General features: G+C 35.8%; 1 protein-coding gene across 1 annotated transcript in view; it reads left to right on the top strand.

Moving 5' to 3' along the window:
• Positions 1-19,994, top strand: part of MALRD1 (MAM and LDL receptor class A domain containing 1) — a 579,678-nt gene that overhangs the window by 485,623 nt on the left and 74,061 nt on the right. The window contains exon 36 of the mRNA XM_029239293.1: positions 1,665-1,731. Within this exon, the coding sequence (XP_029095126.1) occupies positions 1,665-1,731 (67 nt within the window). The remainder of the gene's footprint in view (positions 1-1,664; positions 1,732-19,994) is intronic.

The raw sequence follows: 19,994 nt of genomic DNA, 5'->3' as shown, positions 1-19,994 counted from the left end.
CTCAGATTTTACTCTTGGCCCTTCTGTTGACTGTAAACTCTGTAGCCATAATTATCTTTCTAAAGCACAAAGCATACTACTTCCCTTCTTAAAATCCTGGTCTCCTAGGATAAAGTTTAAACTCTTCACTGAACCCAGATGATCTGGCCCCTGTGTGTCTCTGACCTTCTCTCATACTTACTATACTTCACATTGCCAACAATCCAACCAGGCTGAACTTCCCTCAGTTTGTCAAGTACACCACATTCTCTTCTCATGCCTCTGTGTCTCTATGCTTACCTTTACACACAGGTACGCACACACACACACGCACACACGCACACCTGCCCAAATAAAAGTTTTTCTGGAAAGCTTTTCCTTATTCCCCAGATTTGACTTTTGTGCTCTCCTTGGTGTTCCCATTACCCTTGTTACATTCATCCCAAATTAGACTACTTTTAATACTGTATTTTAATCCCCTCGTCACTTTTTTGCATCCTCCATGAAGTTGGAAGGTCAGTGAGAGCAGAGACTGTGCCTATATCATTTTTAGATCAGCATTTCTTAAACACATGCTATGAGCCTAGTGTTCTAACATTCTCAACAACCCTGTGAGATAGGAACTGTTTTTTAACCCTGTTTAACAGAGAGAAACCTGAGGCACAGAGAGATTAGTTACCTTACTCGGTATTACACAGTTAATAAATTGAGCTGAAATTTCAACTCAGGTGGTCTGGCTCCAGTGCCCGCAGCCTTAACAGCTGTGTAAGCTTCCTATATTATTTATCATTCCATATCCAGTGCCTAGCCGAGTGCCAGACATCGAACAGGGACTCAGAATAGATGTGTTGAATTACAAATTAAAGGCAGTGTAGGTTTCCATCAAGTATTAGAGTTATGGTAGCCCAACCGGGGAAGAATGGTCTCCTACAAGAGAGGAGGTGTTAAAAAAGCCAAGAAGAGTAACTAGGGGATTAAGTAAGGAAATTGACAGGTCTTAATGGATCAGGATTTTGTAGTGACAGTACAAGGAGACGGTGTAAAGGAAAGAGTTGAAATCACTAATCACTTCTACAACCGTGACTACGTGAAACTATTTAGCTTCTTTTTAACCTATAAACAAACCACCTTTGAAAATAAATGTTCATGCTAACCTAGAACTCAGGAATGATACGAGCAGCAAAATAAGCAGGGCCAGGGCATCGAGGATCCATTTGAGCTGTGCTGACGTCTGTCACGGACGTGGAGCTAGGACAAGAGCGTGCACACAAGTGACATCTTATCAAAATGACAGTCACCCATGCAAAGCATTTATCTGCCGTGGTACAGTGACAGCAGTGTGGAGCTGAAGAAATGTTTCAGTAAAGAAAGCATTTCAATGTAATCGCAAATATGTCATGCAGACATTCTAAATAAGTAGATTGTACCTAATCCACGGGAGAAAAAAAGTCTCTTGTGGTCAAGCACTGCGCATGTAAAGAAAATGAACACGTCCAGGGCAGCAGGCGGCATCGAACAAATTTGGGGGGTACAGGAAAGTAACCTAAAAGAATTCTGTGCTTTTAGCAACTAGAAGCAATTTACTCTCCATGATTAGATTTAATGCAACGACTAACAGTAATACGTTCTCCTTCTTCCTAGTAATATTTATAACTAACTGTGGGTTTTCGGATGCTTCGTTTTAGAGTGTCCAAGAGGTTACTGCAGAAATGGTGGGACTTGTGTAGTGGAGAAAAACGGTCCTATGTGTCGGTAAGAACCATTGCCTTTTTTTTTTTTTAACATGTATTGTCGTTTTATTTTTCTTGAGGCTGATCTAATGAATGAACATGTGGTTGTTAAGGTAAAAATAGTGGATAATGACACCATTTACACTTATCTGTCTGAATAAGAGAAAGGAAGATGTGAGTGTATTTTAGAAAAATATCAATTATTTCACATGATTTTATGTCTCTCAACATTTTATATTGTATGGGACAGATGGCTTTAATAGTACTCACTATTCTTTTTTTTAATATTTATGTAAGGTTATAAAAATGTTTTATATGGGTATCATCCTATTTCAGATGAACTTAGTGTCTGTATTTCCTATCTCCCTTTTTATTTCAAATTCCATATTTTTCTTTTCTAACAAGACAAGGATAAAATTAATTCATAAATAGAAGCTTTTCCTGGTTTTTTCAGTGGATGCTTATGAGTAGCTAAGGTTAAGGTACAGATAAGGAACATACTTGCATACTTAAAGCAAAAATAAACAAAAACTGTCCTTGTGATTTCTTCTGGGAATTATTTATACTGCATATCAAAAATGGCTTGATTTTTTTTTTCTCTCACCCTTTAGGAAATCGTGCAAACTGTTTCATAAATTCTAAAGGAAATGATGCATATTCCATTATATTTGTGTTTATGACTTGTTGGTCTAACAGACCGATGGATATATTACCTTGCTTATTAGAGAAATGGTTTCAGGTTGATACTCAAGTCATAACAAAGCACGCAGAAGTATCTGGAAAACAACTGATTAATAGTTGTTTACATTCTTATATCCTTCTGAGTCAACACTCATATTTTAGGAAAAGTTGTTTATCCCTAAAAAATGCAAAAACCTCTACCAAGTAAAACAACAACAAAAAATTTTATGATGAAATATAACACTGTTTTAACATTGTTGAAATGGAAATATTAATGGGTTTCTCAAAGTATTTGGCCCTCAAATGCACTACATAATTTATCTCACAACATCTTAGCAAAATTATACTTTTCCCTGTATCCGTTTCCATGGAAATTAACTTACCACAAACTATAACTTGATGGAAATACAGAATAAGTAATATTAACTTCTAAAAGTCTCCTGGAAGAAATTGAGAATGATGGCGTAAATGTTTATTAAGCACCAACTGAGTGGGTCATGTTATTTGCTGTCAGCGGTTTACAGTAAGGACATTTGAATTTTTGTCTTCTCTAACCCTGATGGTTAGACAGGAAAGCTCCCCACTGTAGTTAGTCTCAGCTGAGCAAGCAAAGAGTTTTGCGTTCTTGGCAACATCCTCATGTACTTAAATAAACTTTAAAAATTGAAATCCAGATGGTGATGTTCGAAACTTCTTTCTCTCAAGTGAGAAAGCTCTAATGTGGGGAGGAGATGTGACAGGAGGATTGACAGAGAGAAGGACCAAAGAAAGGAAATTAATGCAGCAAAATGTATAAAGGAGTTCACTAACCAGAAAGCTAATGAAGTATTTTAATATGTTACTTTTGATAGTAAATAATACTTTGCAAATAGCTAAATAACTGTAATTACCATCAAAATAACTGTCTGGACTGAGTGCTATCTGCCATGTAGGGGTGAAAAAAAGAGACTTTTGAATATTTTTTTCATAGTATAATATGGTAGTCTCTTCATTCAAATTTTTATTTCTTTAAATTGTGAACTGCAAAAGTGATACATGTGTATTGCAATAAAAGTTTTTAAAAGCATAAAATAGTGTATGAGGCAAAAAGTAGAAATCCCAGCACCGCAATCCTACTCTTGAGTAGTATGGCTTATATCCATGTGGCTTTCCTTTCACAAACATGCACACACGAGCGCACATTTATTTCTTACTGAAATGTGAATTACACTTTGCAGTATACTTTGTGCTGTGTTTTTTTTAATCTCTTCATGAAATATCATGCTGTTCTTCCACGTCAGTAAACATGACTCTAGATCCACTACTTACCAGCTGTCTAATATTGGGTAAATCCCTCAATCTGACTGTGTTTCTGCTTCTTCTTTGGTAAGACGGAGAAAATATCAGCACTTACCTCATAGAGCAGATATGAGATTTAAAGGGGTTAATATATGTAAGACATTCTGCACAGAGCCTGACACATAAAAGACGTTACAGGAATGCTAGCCATCAGTATTACTACGCCACTGTTTTATGCTGTGTAGTGTATAGTATTTAATATATGGGCTTGTCATCATTTAATTAACCCCATTAATCCTACTCCAGATTATTTGGTTCTTATTTGTTTTTAATAAATTTATTTTATTTATTTATTTTTTGGCTGCCTTGGGTCCTCGTTGCTGTGTGCGGGCTTTCTCTAGTTGTAGCGAGCAGGGGCTACTCTTCGTTGCGGTGCGCGGGCTTCTCACTGCAGTGGCTTCTCTTGTTGTGGAGCACAGGCTGTAGGCTCGTGGGCTTCGTAGTTGCAGCACGCAGGCTCCGTAGTTGTGGCTCGCGGGCTCTAGAGCGCAGGCTCAGTAGTTGTGGCTCACGGGCTTAGTCGCCCTGTGGCATGTGGGATCTTCACAGACCAGGGATGGAACCCATGTCCCCTGCATTGGCAGGTGGATTCTTAACCACTGTGCCACCAGGGAAGTCCTGGTCATTTGGTTCTTGAATATTTTGTTTCACAGTATCTTGTAATACCCATCCTTTGACTTATCCTTGCACAATTCCTTACTTTAAGCATAATGTGTCTTAATGAAATGCCAAATAATGATTAAATTATTTCTAACTGCACTTAGTGTCAGATTCATTTCCAATTAAATTTAGTGTCCAGTTCATTTGTCACATACAGGTACTCATTTTTGGATTTAAGGTTAAGTGAAGACAGCTTTAGAATATAGTTTTAGAGTAACTATAGGGCACTGTGGAAAGATTTTGGCTTTATGTCAAGCCCTATTCTCTTATTCCCAAGAGTGGGAATTCATTGTCTTTGTCACCCAAAGAAGTAAGGACAGAAGGCCAAAGCCCACCTCTCATCCAGGCCATTGTGAATACAAGAATTTCATGGTTTCCTGAGGAAGCCTCTCACAAAAACCTTTGGATTTCCTCTTGGAATCTAAGGTTTTATCTATAATCCAGAAGAAAGAGAATGTATAAGGTCATTTGTGTTGCTGGGAGCTTGCAATTATCCACAGGAGTAGAAACTACTAGGTGAACCATGGTTTTCCATTACTTGAGACACATTAACAACTTGGCATGTTTGAGGGCTGAAGACGCAAACCGTGAGCCAAAAGAGGTAAATTATTCCTCACTTAAGGAGGCTCGATCATTATTTCAATTATACCAATATGTTTATTAGAAAAATAGAGTGAGCTATGTAATGTAAATTCCAAATTAATATGGAGGGCAGGAAAGAGGTTACAAGAAAGAAAAGAAAGTAAGTTAGCCAGGCTAAAAGAGAGACATAGGAAGCAACATCAGATTTAAAATACATATATAATTACATACATATATAGAATTTTACTATATATATTTATTTCATATATATTCTTATTACATAAACACTTTATATTATATTTCATGCATAATTTCATTTTAAACAAGAAATACATCTAGAAGAAGGACTGAAACAAAAGGTAAGAAAAAATGATTTGGCTAATAAAAATAAAAATACACAGTAATGACCTTATTAATATCAAAAACCCCACAGAATTATAGTTTAAGCATATTTTTTAAAGGCTATATCGTTTTTAAAAGGCTATATCATTTTAAATTAAAATGATACACTCTAAAATGTTACAATAGGCAAAACTCTCTGTGTATCAAATAACATAGTAACAAAATACAGAAAGCAAAAATTCCTAGATATCCAAAAGAAATAAAAAATAGACGGGTGACAAAAAAAAAATACCTTTTGGAAATTTTAAATACCATTTCTAGGAAACCCTTATATTAGAAAGGCACTTTAACCTGGAATTTAAAAGGCAATAAAAATGGTAATTTCTCATTTCTTACCTTCTCTACATGGGAGTGTTTGAGAGTGAATTACCCTTTTTCTTTACCTGATTTGGGGGATATCACTGGCCATCACTCTCACTTTTCTTTACTTGTTCCTTCCCTTTCCTGCAATATTGTAGTACTCCAATCCTCAGTGCTTGAAATTCTTCTCTTTTCTTCCTACCCTCACTTACTATATGATCTCATCTAAGCTTGGGTTAATTTATTGGCTTTGAATACAATTTATCAGCAGCCCAAACCTATGCCACTAAATTCCACATCCTTAAATTCAGTCCCCAAAAAGACACCAGATCGCATCTGGATATCTAATAGGCATCACAAATTTAACATGTCCAAAAAGATCTTTTGCCTTGACAGGCGGTCTTCTCTTTCTCCAAGCTTTGCACACACTGTTCCCTCTGCCTAGAGTTTTCTTTTTCTACCCTATTTTCCCAAAGGATGCCTTTTAATGCTTAAGATCCAATATAAATGGCATTTTCTCTGGGAATCCTTTCCCATACCAACCAGGAAGAATGGCTCATTGCTCCTTCTGGGCTCCGCTATTGCTTCCCTCATTATGTTTTTTTACAAGTGTTTGTTTTACGAAATTACCTATTTAAAACCTGCCCTACCTATCCTATTAAGAAATATATTTCCAATGCAATATTATTTTTTATGACTATCAAAATTTGTTTTTCCCAATTTTTACTAGTTCTATATGTAAGGATAAACTCTTAGACAGTTATGCTCACTGAAAATTTTAAAAAATAATCCATAATATGAAGGATAAAAATCAGTTGGAAAGGGAAATCAAAATACTAGTTTAAGGAGGAAAAGGAACTATTAAAAATTCTAAATATTAAAGGCAAATGTCTTCATGTATTTTTTGTTGGAAGGTGATGTGTATCCAATCACTATGGTATTTACGTTTCAGTGTCTACATTTGAGCGGTCTAAGAGTTTTATTTATAGTAGCCTGGAGAGTGCATCCTTTGCAATTTCTTAAAGATGAAAAAAATTTAACTTTGACTTAAAATTAAAGGGACTACAAAGTTTTTTCGAAAACTCTTTTGGGGTGTGTGGGCAAACATTTTGAAGACCATTGTCTTCAAAAGGTATGTTTTCCATACCTTTTCGTGACTAGTACCAAATTCATACCTGACATTGTAAGAACCATTTGAATGATATATTGAATGAAGGATGAACAAATGAATACAAATAGAAAGTTCTGAAGTTTCAAGGAAAAAATATCAGTACTTTTAAATATGTTCTTAAATTATTGATATGAGCACATGGCCTCACCATAACCCAGACTATCAACCACAGAGGAACTATTGGGTACTTTCTATGTGTGCTGCAAGAAGTATTGGGTTGGCCAAAAAGTTCGTTTGGGTTTTTCCATAACATCTTACAGAGAAACCCAAACTAATCTTTTGGCCAACCCAATATACTGAGTGAGCCTATGATGTGCTCATTATAGTAAAAAGAAATTACTCTCCAGTTTGTAGGACAGCATGGATACCAAAAAAGAAAAATGTCACCCATTAAAGAAACTCTGGGAATTCTACAATGACAGAAGAGGGTGCTCTTAAACTAGGAATCTTGTAAACTACCTCATTACAGCCCTAGGCTTGAAATGAAGAATAAATGCAATTTCCATCTCTACAAAACCACTGTTTAAAATAAAATTTAGCTTATGAACACTCTCCTTCCCCCACCAAAAAAAGAAAGAGAAAAAGGAAGAAAGAAGGAAATAAATAAAGAAAGATGAAGCAAAAAAGAAAATACTCTAAGATCCCAACTCCAAAGTGAATTAAATATTGTCAGAAAAAACATTTAGGGATATTGGAAAAAAATTCTTAATTGAGAAATTCAAAGTCTAAGTACAAATGGACAACAAAACAGTAAGAATCGAATAAGAATCAATGGAACTCAGGAAAAAAATTAAATAAAAAAGAAAGAAAGACTAAATTACAGTTCTCCCAAGGGAGGACATATTCAAATTAAATTTATTAAGGAATTGTGAACAAAGGTTGGGAAATAACCAAGGGAATGAAAATGAGATAAAGTAAAAAGAACCAAAGAGAAAGTATTTGAAGTGGAAGACAAAGAATATGGATGTACAGTTGACCCTTGTACAACATGGATTTGAACTGCACACAATTTATATGCAGATTATAAGCCCACTTATATGCAGATTTTTTCCAAAAAAATATGCACTACAGTACAACACGTTTCATGAATGCTTGGATCTGAGGATGTGGAACTTCAAATACAGAGGGCTGGCTGTAAAATTATGCATGGATTTTCAACTGTGCAGGAGTTGGAGTTCTTAAACCCCAAGTTGTTCAAAGATCAACTGCAGTTTGAGTCCCTAAAAAGGAAAAACAAAACAATGGAACAGAATTAATATTTAAAACTATAATCCAAGAAAACTTTCAGCAATGAAAGAAAACCTGAATTTACATAATGAAAGGGCCAACAGTTACTTGGGAAATTTGACACAAACCTAGCAACTCCAAGATATTTCCTAGTAAAAATATTAAGCTCTAAACCAAAGAAAAATATCCTCATGACCTCTAGGGAAAAAGACCAAATAATAAGGAAAAGGGATTAGTCAAGCATTAGACTTCTAAAAGCAGAGAGCCAAAGAAATCTATTACGATTTTCTCCAGGGTTTTAAAAAAAAGTCTTAAGTCTTTTCAAAAAAAGCATTAAGGAAAATATGAATTGATATCCAATTGATGCTTCCTTGATATTATAAAAAATAAATTCTTTATTCCTAAATTCAGCATCTTAATAGAGAATCACAAAAGGCATTTCCATGAAGATGTTAGGAACAAGGCACATATGACCACTATCTTCACTGATATTTAACATTTTTATGAGAGATAGTAGTCAATACAATTTGACCAAAACCAAAACAAGACAAAAAAACAAAAAAGGAAGCATAAAAATTAGGAAAGAAGTTAAATTATCATGATAGTATACCTGGAAAACCTTAGAAAATAATCATAAATATTAATTCAAAAGTTAAAATCAATTCAATAAGTTTGGAGGATATAAAATTAGCATTCAGAAATCAATAGTCTGTATACACAAAACTAGAGGAAAAAGTGGAAAAGGAAACCCTACTCACAACAAAAATAAAAAGATAAAATATTTAGGAATAAATGTAAAAAATAAAAGCAAACCTGTATGATTAAAAACAATCCCAAAAGTCTTAAACAGGTAGAAAGACATTTTCCTTTCCTTGGTAGCTGACGCAACATCTTAAGGACCTTGGTCCTCCCTCGGTTAATCTATAAATTTAACACAATCCCTACAAAAATACCCACAAATTGGGGTAAACAATTTGGTACTAAAGTTCCCATGGAAAAATACACATGGAATTAACTGGTTAAACACTGAAAAAGACAAGCTACTAGAGGCTGAGTAGCCCTAGAATAAACAGAATTAAGTCCTTATTATTAAAACAATGTGGTACAGGAACTTGAATAGGCATTATAGACATTTCAGAATAACAGAATAGAGTAAAAATTCTAGAAATATATCCAATTGCACATGAAAATTTAGTAAATGGTACAGATGACATCTTAAGTCACTGAACAGGATCGACTTTCAAGCAGTGTTGGGGCAACTAGTTAGCTATTTGGAAAAAGATAAAAATTAGAACCACACCTCACGCCATACACACATAAAAATAAACTTCAGGTAGATCAGAATTCAAAATGAAATTATACATACTAGGGTGAATTTAAAACCATTTACATACATGGTGAATTCCTCTATAATCTGGATGTAAGAATAAAGCTTTTTTCAATGACTCAAGTCCAAATGCAATCAAATATAATACTGATAAATTTGACTACATAAATTTTGGTTAGAAAGAATCTTTTGCATGGCACAAAATATACAATATGTAACATCAAAAGACAGCTGGCAATCTGAGAGAAAATGCTTGTATTATATATCTCAGAAAAATGAAAATATCCCTAATACTTAAAGAGCTGTTTTAAAATATGGGGAAGTCCAAACATCACATTAAGAAAATGGACAATGATTAGTTAAAAAATATGTAAAATTATGCTTAAACATATGAAAATAATTCAACTTCATTCATGAGATAAAGACAAATTAAAACCATACTAAGATGCTATTCCCCACCTCTCTGATGAGCAACGTATTCTGTTGGTAAGGATATAAAGAAACAAGCACTTGGCTAGTAGAAATGCAAATTGGTATAATTTTTATGGTATAAAAATTGGTATATATTTTTATGGTAAATTGGTATAATTTTTTTTTGGCAACATCTAAAAATACTACATATTCATTTACTTTTTGAACCTAACGATTCCACTTCTAGAATTTATACTGTTGGTACAATTCCAGCACTATGAGAATAAATGTCCACAAGGTTACTTGCTGTAAGCATTTTTATAATTTCAAAATATTGGAAACAACCTAAATGCCCACATATAGGAGAGTGGCTGAATAAACTATGGTACATCCACACAACAGAGTACAATTGGAATGTGGAGCAGTTAAGGAGTGTCCATTCTACCAGATGTGGGGCAGGTGTTGCCTGGGGCAGGCTAAAGGAAAATGAAAATATGTAGTCATAGTTGCTAGAACCATCCTATGGCTTTTCTTTCATTTGACGCAAATGTTAAAAATCTGAGGTATGCTACTGGCTTACATCAGGCACCTCTTAAGTGTTTGACATGCCTTTGGCCTTCGCATAACCCTACAGAGCAGATGATATGGTGTCTAATTTGGCAGGTAAGGAGATGAGACCGTGAAATTAAGTAATTTTACCAAAGACAAAGAGCAAGAAAGGCGGTGGAGTTCAGGTTTAAACCTCAGTCTTCTGGCCAGCGTCTGTACTCCTAAATTATGAACCATCGTGGTATTTTGCCTCTTTGGGGATTTGACTGGGTGGCTTGTGATTCTATGATTGCAAGATTCAATGAGTAGAGATTTGAATCAAATGCCTGAAGAAATTCTAGAACGAAGCTTTATTTGCATTTGGCTGTTTTCTGTTCTTTAGCATACTGTGCACTTCTAGTATTCTTATGAGTGTTCGTGTTGTTCCTTTTTGCCCATATTACTCTTTCTCACCTTGACTACCTGAAAAACTCCAGATTTATCTTTTAGGTCCCAACTTGTGTAGAACGTCCTCTCTATTTTCCTGAACCAACACATATGAGTCGTATCCTGTATGCAGTATACAAAAGAGGACAGGGATATGACCCTAAAACCAAGTAAACCTGGGTTTGGGTATGAACTCCATCCACCATTTACTAACTCCATAACTTTGAATAAATTACCTAACCTTTTTATAAGGAGGAGGGGAAAATGAACATTTGCTAAGAAACCAACATTCTCCGCCATGATGGAGCTGTGAATTGAAAAGAGCTTTTGTACTGCTGAAATGTATAATTCATAATCATTTTATTTACTTAAGAACAGTTTTTAAAATGTATCTAAGTGGGAAGCACTAGTAATCCGTTTGCCAGTTTCTTATTTAACATTGTTGAAATCATCTCCATAGCAACCAACAATAATTCTTTACTAGTGGAATACAGAACAAATGATCAAAATTTAACGTCATGGCCTCTGTTGTTATTTTTTTCAAACATAGCACGCAAGTGCTAAGGACTAACAAATATATTTATAATAACACTTGAATGTTCTGTAAATGAAAATTATTTCAAAGTTTCAAGAAGTCAATTTAAAGAGGAGGGCATTTAGATATCTTCTGTGTAGTAAGCTTAAGAGGTCATGTGGTTGTAGTTTTTTCATATCCAACACATGGAAGAAACAATTTTATGGGAAAATATAAATTACCAAAATTGGCCCAAGCAGAGGTATTAAAGTTGAGTAGCTTAAGTGACACAGTAGAAATTTTAAAAGGCAAAGATGTAGTCCCTCTCTTCCAATTGTGTATCTATTTTAAAAAACTGAAAGTATCTTCCCTTAAATCCAGGAATAAGAAAAAAAGGATCTGCTGCCACTGAGATTATTCCATTTGCTCAAGAGGTTTTAAGCAAAGGAATAAGGAAAAAGAAGTAAGAGTGAGACATACTGAAAAAGAAGAAAGACAAATATTATTGCAGATATTCACAGACTAGGAACTTCAAGCAAGTTAACTGTGACACTATTAGAATGATAAAAAGGGTTCAGCAAGGTAGATGGATACAAGGTAAATATGCAACACTAAGTAAATTTCCTTTTCATCAGTAGGAAAAATAATTGAGAAAGATAATTAGAAAAGAGCTCCATTCTGAACTAGCTGTGTTATTATAATATGTACAGGCCTACACTTAACTGTAAATGTTTAAGACCCACATAAAGAAAACTGAAGGTACAAATGAAGGACACTCAAAGACCTGATCAAATGGATAAGAAAGAAGCAAATGAACTTACTTTCTGGAATTAGCCATATTCAGTAGTGTACAAATGACAGTTAACAGAGGACATTTTTAGTGTCTTAGATTTTTATTTATTTTTGAAATAGACCAGTGGGTCTTAATGTTCACCAGAAAAATAAATAGAATATTTAAAGACAAAATTAAGGATTGGTATTTGCTGTACTTCATAGTAAAGCTTGTCATAAAGTCATGGTAATAAATATTGTGGAGGTGGGACAGAAAGAGACAAATAGACTGTTGGAACAGGTAAAGAGTCTACTAATAGGTTGATGTAGCTATGTGAAATTAATGTAAAATAGGTTGCATTTCATGTCGATGAGAGTGGATGGGTTGAACTACGTAATAATTGGTGTTAGGACAGTTGGTTAGCCATTTATTTAAAATATAAATTGTTATTGACATTATACCCAGGGAATTAATCCCAGATTTATGAAAGGTATAAATAGGGAAAACTTACAAAAATTCTTAGAGAAAATATACAATAAGGGAATAGCTTAAAATCTTGATGAATAGAGGTCATTTATAAGCTTACTAGGCAGCCATAAAAGAAAAGATGAATAGCTTTGGAAATTTGACCACATGAATGGTTCCTAAACAAAAATAAAACTGCAGTAATGGTGAAAGACACCATAACCAAAATTTTTAAAAAACACAGTTACAGGCCACAAGAAAGATATACTGTATATACTATAAATGGGGATTAGCTATAATATGTAGTGTTCCCTCAAAGCAATAAAAATTATACAATAAATGATAGACAAAGATTATTCACAGAAGAAGGAATATCAATGGTCAACACATATCTAAAATAATTCAACCCTCTTTATGGGGCTTCCCTGGCGATGCAGTGGTTGAGAGTCCGCCTGCCGATGCAGGGGACACGGGTTCGTGCCCCGGTCCGGAAAGATCCCACATGCTGCGGAGCGGCTGGGCCCGTGAGCCATGGCCGCTGAGCCTGCGCGTCCGGAGCCTGTGCTCCGCAACGGGAGAGGCCACAACAGTGAGAGGACTGCATACCGAAAAGGAAAAAAAAAAAAAAAAAAATTCAACCCTGTTTAATAAATAAGTGCAAAGTTAAACCTTTGAAACCTTGGTTTAACCCATCAAAGTGACAAAAAAAAGTTTAGTAATATCTACTATTTGTGAGACTGTAGAAACATTGACCCTCTTTTACACAGATTATGGGAATATAACCAGTATATTTAGGAAACTAAACATACAACATTTAAGAAAAGAAACTTGTAGGAAAGACAAAGTGGCAATATCCATTCAAGAATTTAATATTCATACTCTTAAACTCAGCCAACCTCAATCCTAGGAATCTAGCCTACTGTCATATTAACAAGAAATATGCAGATAAATGTGTTGATTTTGATATTGTGCAGTACTATTCTGAAAACAAATTTAAATGTAGGATACTATGTAACAATTTTTTTAATGGAAATATAAATCCTGACATAGGAATGTGTGTTGTTAGGTAAAATGTGCAAATTCCAAAATAATATGCGTATTAAAATACTATGCAGGGTACAGAAAGTATGGGAAAATGCAAAACAAGTGTAACAGCATACACATCAAAGTATTCAGAGTTGTCAGCGACCTGTCTAGAAGGAGGCTGGCTCTGGAGGAAAGGGCAGTTTCGTATTTTAGTTTCTGCATTTGTATTTTAACAAGAACTGCTTTAGTAGCTTAGAAATGCATTTTTCCAAAAAGATCTTAAAAACGGTTACAATATTTAAAAAATAACAACACCTCTTAACAGTAAAAGGCAGGGCCAGCTGGCTGCTTTCAGCAGCGGCTCTGAGATGAAATGTGCCCGTCCCTCGGTTTTCCTCCCCTGTTGTCAGAAAGCATTACACACTTTGTGCCTCGTGCAGAGTCAGACAAGCCAGGAATGCGATTGAAGATGAAGCAAATAACCTCTCTCCCCAAGCCTCCCTCCCCGCCTCACTCCCAGAGCTGGATTCTTCTCCGCTCACATATGCCCAGAGAGTCATGAAAATCAAAAGCACGGTAACACCTAATTTTCCTTCTCTGACCCTTTCCCAGAAAGGAAGCCTTGTGATGTGTTGGTACACTTAATTGTCCAATTGTTTTTAGACTTTCCATGCCAGCCGTAAGCTTTCACAGCCGAAAATGGCATTGCTTTGACAGTCTGATGCAAGTGCCTCTTGAATGACCTGTGGACTCATCCAGGGAGGACATCCTCCAAGGAAGGACATGGCCCAGATTTCATACACTGGCTGTTGCTGACAGGGATTTGTGAACCAGATATTTTCCAAAGTCTCTGGTATGACCTGACTGTTAAGTAGATACTTCTCTTCTCCTGGAAGAAAAGTGGTGGGTTATTTCTGGGGCAGGATCTAATGCCAACGGACTGGCTTTAAAAGAGAGAACAAGAGATAGCTGTCTATATTGTGAAGATCAGGAACTTGGAAAAGCTCAGTACTTCACCAATCCTAAAATAGCTGCATAGGAAAATGTGTCCTCTTAATCGACACAGTTTGTACTTTATCACTTTTCCTAGCGTATGCACAATTGAACTTTAATGGGGTAGTCATTGATTGGAAATGACATCTTTTCTTTCTTCACCGTGCGTGATGAGTGTGTGTGTGTGTGTGTGTGTATGTGTGTGTGTGTGTGTGTTTCCAATGCAGTCTATTGAATGGGAGATAAAGAGCCCAGCAGAGGTGCTCAGAGACCTGAGCTTCGAAGAATGCTGACAAAAAGTCATTCCTCAGACTGAATTTCACAATTTCCCAAACCAGACTCCCTAGTGGCACTGGAACTACAGGCCATCCAGTTCTGCCCTGATCCTACATAGCTTTTCTTCCTGCTCAGCCAGCATGAGTTAAACTATGTCAGAGTAGAATCTTTTGTGGTGTTGCTAGGTGGCTGATCTCTGCCTTACAGAAGCGAAATCTAGCAAATGAGGTCGAACTTTTTGAACTTCTCCCTCTTCGTAGTGAAATGTTGACACATCTAAGTAGTTCAATGCATTTTAATTTTGAAACTCCCGCGGGACTTTTCTCATCCTCTGAAAGTCCTCGTTTATGTTTGCCATTGCCTTAATCTGCTGTCCATCTGTAACTCTGAGATGTACAGCATCCCTTTGTATTCTTCAGAGAAAGACTTTGTTTATTTTCCTTAGTTTCACCAGGAGGAAGAAGGAGGTAACGGAACTTGTTTATGTCTCTAAGTTTAGGATTAAATTATCACTACTCATTATCAGTGGCTAGATTTTATATAAGCTGTAAGTCTATAGGTCCATATTATCCTTCTGTCTACTATGTATTGATACGTAAAAACTTGTGAGAGTCAGATATATGAAAACTAGAAAAAGTAATACACAATACGGAACAAATAATTTTATGGAAAGTATGATAGTGTTGGTAGATGTTCTTGCCTTTTCATTCTCTGTGGGCAATGACTGACCACACAAATACACTGGAGTAAATACCACAAGAGTAGCAAGAAAAAAAGATAAAAGAGAGAACAGGCATTTTGGTGTTAAAGAGAAATATATCCCTTTTGAATTTATTGCTTGGGGATCCAGAATGAAAACATAGAAGATCCCTTCACAACAAAACTTTCATTTTAGTGTCACCACTATCTGACAATGTAGAGGACTAAAGTGGCATGCTTTCTGAATATACATGGGGAATTCTAATTTTGGAATAAAAATATTTTCTAATAATTGCTTTCTTCATTTTGTAGATAAAACTGAAAAACACTATTCTCTTGTTAGAGTGTCAGAATGAGAATGTCTTTAGTTTGAATTAAGACTTCAGTAAAGGAAACAAGGCTTTACATATATTATTCTTTTCCATTTTGTTGGAATTTAAAATATTACAAGAATTTTCTCTGTAGCAATGTAAGTTATAATGCATTGTCTTTTCCTATTGGTTATGGAGGGACACAAGCTCTATACAAAAAAAGGTGTATGTTGATAGATGATATATAATATATTCTTTTTATGGTATATTTTTCACTAAGATAAATCACCCTAGGGAACAAATATATATCCATATTGACAAGTATTTTGCTATTTTTTTAATTTATTTTTATGGTAAAACATCACAATACATAACTTAGTCATTTATTCAATGTCAAGTATGTGAAATATTGTGAGGTGTAAGAGAAGAAAGAGTGGCCTTATAATTAGAAGATCTGCCTTGACTATGTTTAATAATTATATAGCAGTATTAGTCAGGAGTCTATCAGAAAAGACAATTCACTCCAGATGACTAAAATAACAAAACTTTCAAGAATATTTACTTTAATGAAGGTATAGGCAAAGTTTAAGAAATGACAAGTGATGTTGAGACTCCAAGAGACTAGCAACAGTAGAAAGGCTACATTGAGGGAACAAGGAGTAGGTCCTAGATACCCAGTTCCTGGTGAGAGCTGGAACTGTGGGGAGGGGGCCTTGTAGCAGGAGTGGGAGTTGGAGAAGCAACTGCCTTGGCAGAGAAGCTGGAGGAAACAGATAAAACATATGCAAATTCTCTCTTCTCCCGCCCTTCAAACTCCAACTTCTGTCTCCCCTTGCTTGGCTAAACCCAACAGAAAGCCAACCAGGGACCTTAGATAAGGAAGTAACCCATAGTGGTTCTTATCCCAGGCCACAGATAAGGGCGTAGAAGGGAGTGACCTGTAGAATGACCTTGGTAAATCTTTTAACCTCTTTCTATCATAGTGTAATAGGGGAGAAACTTTTGTAGTATTCTATTACAAGCTAATTACTAAAGGAATGTTGCCTATAAGCTTAAATTATACATAATGGCCCATCTCTGGGAACCCTGACTCCCAGGTAATGAGCATTAAGCTAAAATACCTTTGTTTAGCTCACAAGAAACATCCTGACCAGGCCCGCCTGTGAATGACTGCAGGGAGAAAGAAATGAACACATCCCCTCTGGAGGCTGATGGGAAGCAGGAAGTGTTTGATTTACTCCCCTTTTAGCATAAAAGGAGCCTGAATTCTAATTCAGGCAAGATGGTTCTTTCGGGCATGAGCCCACTGTTTTTCCGGTTTGCTGGCTTTCCAAATAAAGTCATTATTCCTTGCCCCGACAACTCATCTCTCGATTATTGGCCTGTCATGCGGCAAGCAGTACAAGCTTAGACTCAGTAACAGTAGTATATGTATCAATTAGAAAGCCCATCCAGTTTCTACTGATACAGATCTGACTACAGTGACTTAAAAACCTAAGGAAAAAAAATATTTTTAATAATAAAAATCCTGGAGATAAATAACTACTGGCATTGTTTCACTTCTTCAAAGATGCCAAAAGCAAATCTACAATTCTTCTGACCTTACATTCTGGGCCTGGTCCTCCATCATGACCCCTTTCCAGACAACTCAAAAAAAGATAGGACAGACGGGGAAAAGAGGCTTAACCAGAAGCCCCACCTAACAATTTCCACATCTGTCTCATTTTCCAAAGAAATGACCTGTGACAAGATATTCAGTGGCAGTTTAGATTAGGGGGTAGAGGTCAGTAAGACTATCAAGTTGTTAAGATATTGTGATTCTTTTAGACACCTTGTGCAACAGTGAGGCTATTAAAATTGTTGAGAGGGGAATTTTGAAGGAGTGGATTTATGAAGATTTCTTGGCTATGCTGAGTCCCACTTCATCCCTCAAGGCAAAGCACAGTGAAATTGGCTTCAAAGAGACCTCTTGGAGAGCACTGATATGTTTCCTCTCATTTAAGAGCTCACAGACTGGAGTTTGTCATGCACATGAGATACCTACAGGTGGTTGGTAGTGGCTGTTGTCCTACAGTGTCAGGGCAGAGTGAAGCAGTAGAGGGGACATTGGAAAACAGCTGCATTCCTCCTCTTACAAGTAAGTCAAAAGTATACAAATCCTGGAGACAGAATGTTCTACTCACGTTAGTAATGTCAGCCTAGTGGTTCTAAAAGTGGTTTCCTCAAGGTGGTTTTGCCAGAAGGTGAGGGAACCCCAAAGAGAAAGGACTCCAAAACAGCCTTCTGAAAAATCCAGATTCTTTCAACACTTGCCAGGCCCAGAGAACTGGAAGAACAACTCAAGGAAGAATATACTTTATCTGTTTTCCCCTGGCCTTCCCCAGACTCCCATGCCAGGTGGACCAGAAGCATCTGGGAGAGGGGCAGCTGAGGGAGAAAGAAAATGCCAGCTCACCTTTTCTCCAATGGGGCAGCCCTCTTAAAGCTGGCCCCTGCTAAGGGAGGGGAAGAAACACAAGTTTAAGTTTGGGGTTTTGGTTATTACATAAGATTAAGCATTCAGATCACCAAAACAAGGTACTAAAAGTGACCATCACATTATTGATTTACCTAAAGTGAGCAGGAAAGTCATGAGGGCTACTGGAATTTTTATTCATCTGTACTAGATTTAAAGACCATGGAAGACAAAATGGATTTTATTTTTATTATATTCCAAAAGCCATGCTTGTGCAATACACAGGTTTACTAGTTTTCAGTTGGGCATTTTTCAGGGTTTTGTTTGTTCGTTTGTTTGCTTTAGAACGAGGAGAGAACAGATATGGTGCCCAGAGGTTTCTTCCGTAGAACTCATATGCAGATTGAACAGGATGAACTAGACTCAGGGTCCTCAAATATGACTGCAGAGCTATGAGAAATAATATGCTATTAAAAGGCAAGTAAACTATAAAAATTTAGTAAGAAGAGTTTGGTTCCAGAGACTTATTTGGTGAGAGCCAAATAAAAAGTACCATAAAATGGGCAAAATTGACTGGACATTTAACTCCTGAAGAAGAATCAGTACCAGAAATACTTCCAGTTTGGTGGTACAAATACTTCCATTTCAATACATGAAATGAGATATGAAAGCAAGATTCTGCACTCATGAAATAAGGATAAAAGAAAATTGCAATTGTGGCTTTGATCTGCACCTTTTATAAAGCTGAATGCCTATCACAGTAAAGAGCACAGATTGCCTTGCACCTAGTACTTGGGCCAAGCCACCTATGGGAGCAAGAGCTACAAATTTGAGAGCTCTGGTATCATAACAGCACAGGAGCCTTGAAACAATAAGACTTGATAGGAGAATGAAAGGCAACCTAAGAAAGGTAACCTAAAACCACTACACAGGGGAGAATCATGAGAGAGAACTCCAGTTCATGATGAGCTCACCAAATAACACTCTAAGGCAATAAGAAAGCCTAATGATAAGAGAGAGAGTAAGGAAAATCAACAATTTGGAAATAAACTCCTGGTGAAATAAAAAAGCAATTTAAAATAAATTTTAAATAGGTATGTTAAAAGCCTCAAAAACCTAAAGGAAGAAGTATGACCCGCAAAAAAGCAAAATAATTTTTTTTTCAAGTAAAAAGGCAACTATGATTCAACAAAAAATGAACTGAAAACTAGTCATGGAAATTTAAAATAAAATCCAATTCTAAGTTGAACACAGTTGAAGAGAGAATAAGTAAATTGGAAGATATTATTAACAAATTAACTCAATATAACACAGAAAAACAAAAAAATTAAAGATATGAAAGGATAGTTGTGATAAATGGAGGATAGATTGATGAGCTTCAGTATACACCACCATGATTTCTAGAAACATAGAAAAATAGAATATTAGAAAAGCAATATTGAAAGAATGAAAATGCTAAGAATATTTTTGATTTGAGTAAAATTATGACTTCAAATTTAGCACATGAAGTACTACACAATATGAAAAACAAAACAAAAAAACAAAATCCACTCCTTAATGAGTAATAGAAAAATTGCAGGATATCAGGGGAAAGAGAATAGTTTATTGATAAAAGCATTTGGAAGAAAAGATACAAAGTACTTATAAATCTTTAGCAATTAAATTGACCATGGATTTCTCTCAAGGATAAGGATGCCAAA

This window comes from Monodon monoceros, unplaced genomic scaffold (genome assembly GCF_005190385.1).
Source record: "Monodon monoceros isolate NGI ecotype Baffin Bay Population unplaced genomic scaffold, NGI_Narwhal_1 Super_Scaffold_21, whole genome shotgun sequence".
NCBI classification, from domain to species: Eukaryota; Metazoa; Chordata; class Mammalia; order Artiodactyla; family Monodontidae; genus Monodon; species Monodon monoceros.
Note: the sequence above shows the minus strand (reverse complement) of the source record. Positions and strands in the feature narration are given on the sequence as shown.